The sequence below is a fragment of the Toxorhynchites rutilus genome, chromosome 3 (assembly GCF_029784135.1).
Source record: "Toxorhynchites rutilus septentrionalis strain SRP chromosome 3, ASM2978413v1, whole genome shotgun sequence".
Lineage (NCBI taxonomy): Eukaryota > Metazoa > Arthropoda > Insecta > Diptera > Culicidae > Toxorhynchites > Toxorhynchites rutilus.
Window position 1 is genome coordinate 264,770,713 of NC_073746.1, and position 3,761 is coordinate 264,774,473.

General features: G+C 34.8%; 1 protein-coding gene across 1 annotated transcript; it reads right to left on the bottom strand.

The window, feature by feature from the left end:
- Nucleotides 1-661: 661 nt before the first annotated feature.
- LOC129778561 (uncharacterized) lies at nt 662-2,690 on the bottom strand. Its single transcript, XM_055785528.1, has 2 exons — nt 1,773-2,690; nt 662-1,357 (listed from the first exon to the last, which is right to left on the bottom strand). Exons 1-2 carry the CDS (start codon nt 2,265-2,267, stop codon nt 1,271-1,273), a joined length of 582 nt encoding a protein of 193 aa, XP_055641503.1. The 5' UTR covers nt 2,268-2,690; the 3' UTR covers nt 662-1,270.
- Nucleotides 2,691-3,761: the final 1,071 nt, after the last annotated feature.

A 3,761-nucleotide genomic window follows, 5' to 3' on the forward strand; every position in this document is an offset into this window, starting at 1 on the left:
TATTTTAACTAACTATATTAGCTATTTTGAGTGTCGAATTTCTCACATCATCGGATTTCAAATTTTTTTGCGCACAGTATTCGCTGATGAATACAATGGTAATTAATAAAATTTGGAATCATTCGTAATCGATACCAATATTTTTATTGGAAATCATGTTTTAGCGATGAAGGACTTGAACGAGTCGTATATAGTCGTATATATCGTATATATATTTCGACATGTGGTTTGTCCCTTCAGTGACAAAAAAATTGTTAAAAATACTTCTTTATTAGACAGATCTTGCAAACACATCCTCATTGATACACATAACCGTGCGTTATCAGTTCGTTCGTCGAGTTGTACTTTTAGCTTCGGTTCTACTTATACAGGTCGGACTCGATTATATATAGTCGACCATTTTTTTCCAACAATTATTTTCAAATCCTATACATAATCGAATCCCAAGAAAACAATTTTTTCATTAATGTATGAGTGTCAAATATTAATGGAAAAATAGCTTTTTTGTGATTTTTCGATTAAGTATTGGATTCGAAAATTAACGTTGAAAGTGGAATTGCGATTATATATAGGGTTGGGGAAAAATAAAAGTTAATACTTTTACAAAAGGTTTATTTAAAAAAATATTTTTTGGACACCAATGTGTCTTTATTCACTCTTGCTTAATAACTGAACATAGAATTTTAGGATACTGCTATATATAATCTCGCTGTGCCCTGATTCTAGTCTTATCGCTAAATACTGCATTATGGCAAATAATGGAAATGTTTGTTTATTTGGATCTTGGGTCGTGAGATTGTTTATGATGTGATGTGGCTGAGTGGTCCGATGTCTGGAGTTTGTTGATAATGAATTATCGCTTCGCGGGTGGTCCGTTGCTGGCCAGATGGTTGGTGACTTAACTCCTCCCCTCTTAAATGACTTTGTCCTCAAAGTTTAATGGTTCGAAAGGGTGATGGCATGTCGATAAAAGATTGGATTTCGTTTTCGCTGACGGAAACAGTTTCCGTGAGAATGATGTCGTCTTTGTTAATACTTGGAATGCTGAATTTGGCGTTGATGATTGTTTTTCTAGAAAGATATAGGAAAACTCCAATTGTGGCAATTATTGATACTACCGTGAATCCTCCAATGGATCCAAACAGGTGTAGCTTCCAGGTGAGAGAGTTACTTTGAAGTTTCAATATTTCCAATTCGTCTCGATGTTCTAATGTCAGGTTCTGTAGATATTCAACAGGTGGTGAGTCCAGGGTATCGAGCTCGGTAACTATTAGGCCGGTTGTAGGGTGATACGGTCGTCCAGGTAGAATAGTTTCAAAGTTAGAGAAGAATTCTCCGTTGATTCGTAGAGTGCATCCTGTAAATTGGATTAGAAATGAACCATTGAGTTGTTGGTTCGAGTTGCTGCAGTTGGATGAGACTTGCACAAGTGCGTTGTTGATAAGTATGGAGGCGTCGTCTATTCGTTTGACTAAACCTCTTGAATATATTTTTTCGAAGATGCAATTGGAATGTTGTCCACGTATTAGTTTTTCTATGCAGTCATTGCTTGGGGTTAAAGTTGAAGTTTCGCAAAGAAAATAATTTCCTTGATCCTCACATGGTTGGTTTGACTCGTAAATGTGTGTCAAATTACGCATTAGATAATTGCGTTGCAGTGAGATGCGTTTGTTGTTTTTTATAATGGAATCAATGTATTCATATTCATAAATGTCTTTTGAAAATTGTGGTACTTTTAAAATATACGCAATGTGCGTGTTGTTCAATGTTACCTGTGCCGTTGATTGTGATAATAGTTCCTCAAATGATGTGACGAATATGTCGTGGTCTCCCAGGAAGGTTGCGATCGTATTGAAGTCGCGCATTGATAACAGCTTGCTACTCGGTATACCATGTTTTGCCATTAGAATTGCTTCCTCAAGTGTTTCTATCTGGTCCTGAAGTGAGTCTAAGTTGGACAGTATCATTAAATGATTAATTTCAATCGAATGATTTTTAGCTTTTTGTTTTTCCATTAACAGCATTTGATTAGCCAAATCGGTTACTTCTTGTATTCTATTGCTTATAGCTTGGTTTATCATTACTTGCTTGTTGTTTTGGGTGATGAGGGAGTTAAGTGTAGCGTTGATGATACGAAGGTCGTCTGCATCAGGGTTGCCTGCTACCCACTTCCATACAGTGCCTATAGTATCCCATCTTTTTTGTCTTTTTATAAAAGGTTTCAATTTGAGAAAGGTTTCGTACAATTTATAATTCTTAATTTGCATCAATTCGTATAAAGGATTAACTGAAGGGTTTGATTGTATTTCATCATTCACGTTGGATATGGTGTTTCCTATTTGAATCAAATCTATGGGATGTACTATCCTTACGTAGCCTGTTTTTATCCTAGCTTTCCCTAATGGTATGATAGCTAGTGGATTATTTGTGAGGTCATGTACGTGAATACTGGAGTGTATGGCCGACACGCAGAAGGCGAGTCTGGAATGAAAGGATTGAAGAATTAATTAGATTTCCGTAGATTGACCTTATGTATTTTCCTGCCTGTAGTGTCTATTACAAAAGTGTTATGATCTTCTTTGATTTTAATGTGTTTGTACCTGCTTTTTCTTTTTGATATATCATTGGTTTTTTCGAAAGCATATGAGCCTGGTTGAAAGATTGGGTATGTTTTTTCAATAATATTTTCGTTTTTGGCCTGATGTAAATTATATATTTTTTCAAAAGTTTTTTCTCTTTGTTTGGCAGTCTTCAAATGGTAAGTTGTTATAATTTGTTCCAATATATACATTGCGAGGTGTGTCTTTGATAAAGGAATGGAAAGTATTATTGTACCTATGAACTGATTGTTGAATCAAATCTATTATTGACCAGTCTGGGTTTAAGAATTTCAAGCATCTTGAGATTTCTCTAATAGTAGAATGACAGCGTTCTACTTGGCCATTTGTTTCTGATCGGTGTACAGGTGTTTTGAAAATTTTAATACCGATACTCTTGATTTCCTGTTCTATGACATTTGATATAAAACTGCTTTCGTTGTCTATTACTATTTGCGCAGGCACATCCCAATCATATAATAGTTGTATCAAGGCATCTTTGATATGTAGGATTGATTTCGATTTGATAGGTCGGATTTTAAGGAATTTGGAGAATTTATCAAGGGATGTTAGAAAAAGATTATTTTGATTATAGACAAAGATGTCTATGTGGATGATATCTGCAGGATAACATGGGACAGGTGTTTTGACGGGGATGAATTTCTGGGGGTTGCGTTCATATTTCTCTGTTTTACAAATTTCACAAGTCTTAACGTATTCCTGTGTTATTTTTGTCATTTTCGGAAAGTAGCATTTTCTCAAAAGTTGAAGTGAATTTTCCTTAGCATTTCTATGTGCAAAATTATGTATCGTTTTAATTTCTTCTAATTGTTGTTCTTGATCATTAATGTCTTCAACTTTCGATTGTGAGAATCGTACACGCACTAATTTTGGATTATAGTTTTCTTTGTAGATTTCTTGAATAGTAGCCATGATAGGTTCGTCAGTCATTATTCCATTTAAAAGTCCTGGAATGAGATATCTTTTCATTTTGTCTTTTAGAAAGTCAATAGTGAATTGTGGTTCAGTAAAAATGTGTCTTTTGTATCCTTCGAATGGAATGTTTTGTTCGTAGGCAGAGTTTTGACCGATTTGAAATATTATTTGATTACGGAAAACATTAATAGGGGCTTCAGTGGATGGAATGTAAGATGAATCGTCGTT

Bases quoted from the DNA above. Each gene is read 5' to 3' on its own strand.
- LOC129778561 (XM_055785528.1), bottom strand. From the start codon at position 2,267: ATGCAAATTAAGAATTATAAATTGTACGAAACCTTTCTCAAATTGAAA. The intron at 1,358-1,772 runs GTAACATTGAAC...TCCAATTTACAG, and splicing joins TATCACAATCAACGGCACAG to GATGCACTCTACGAATCAAC.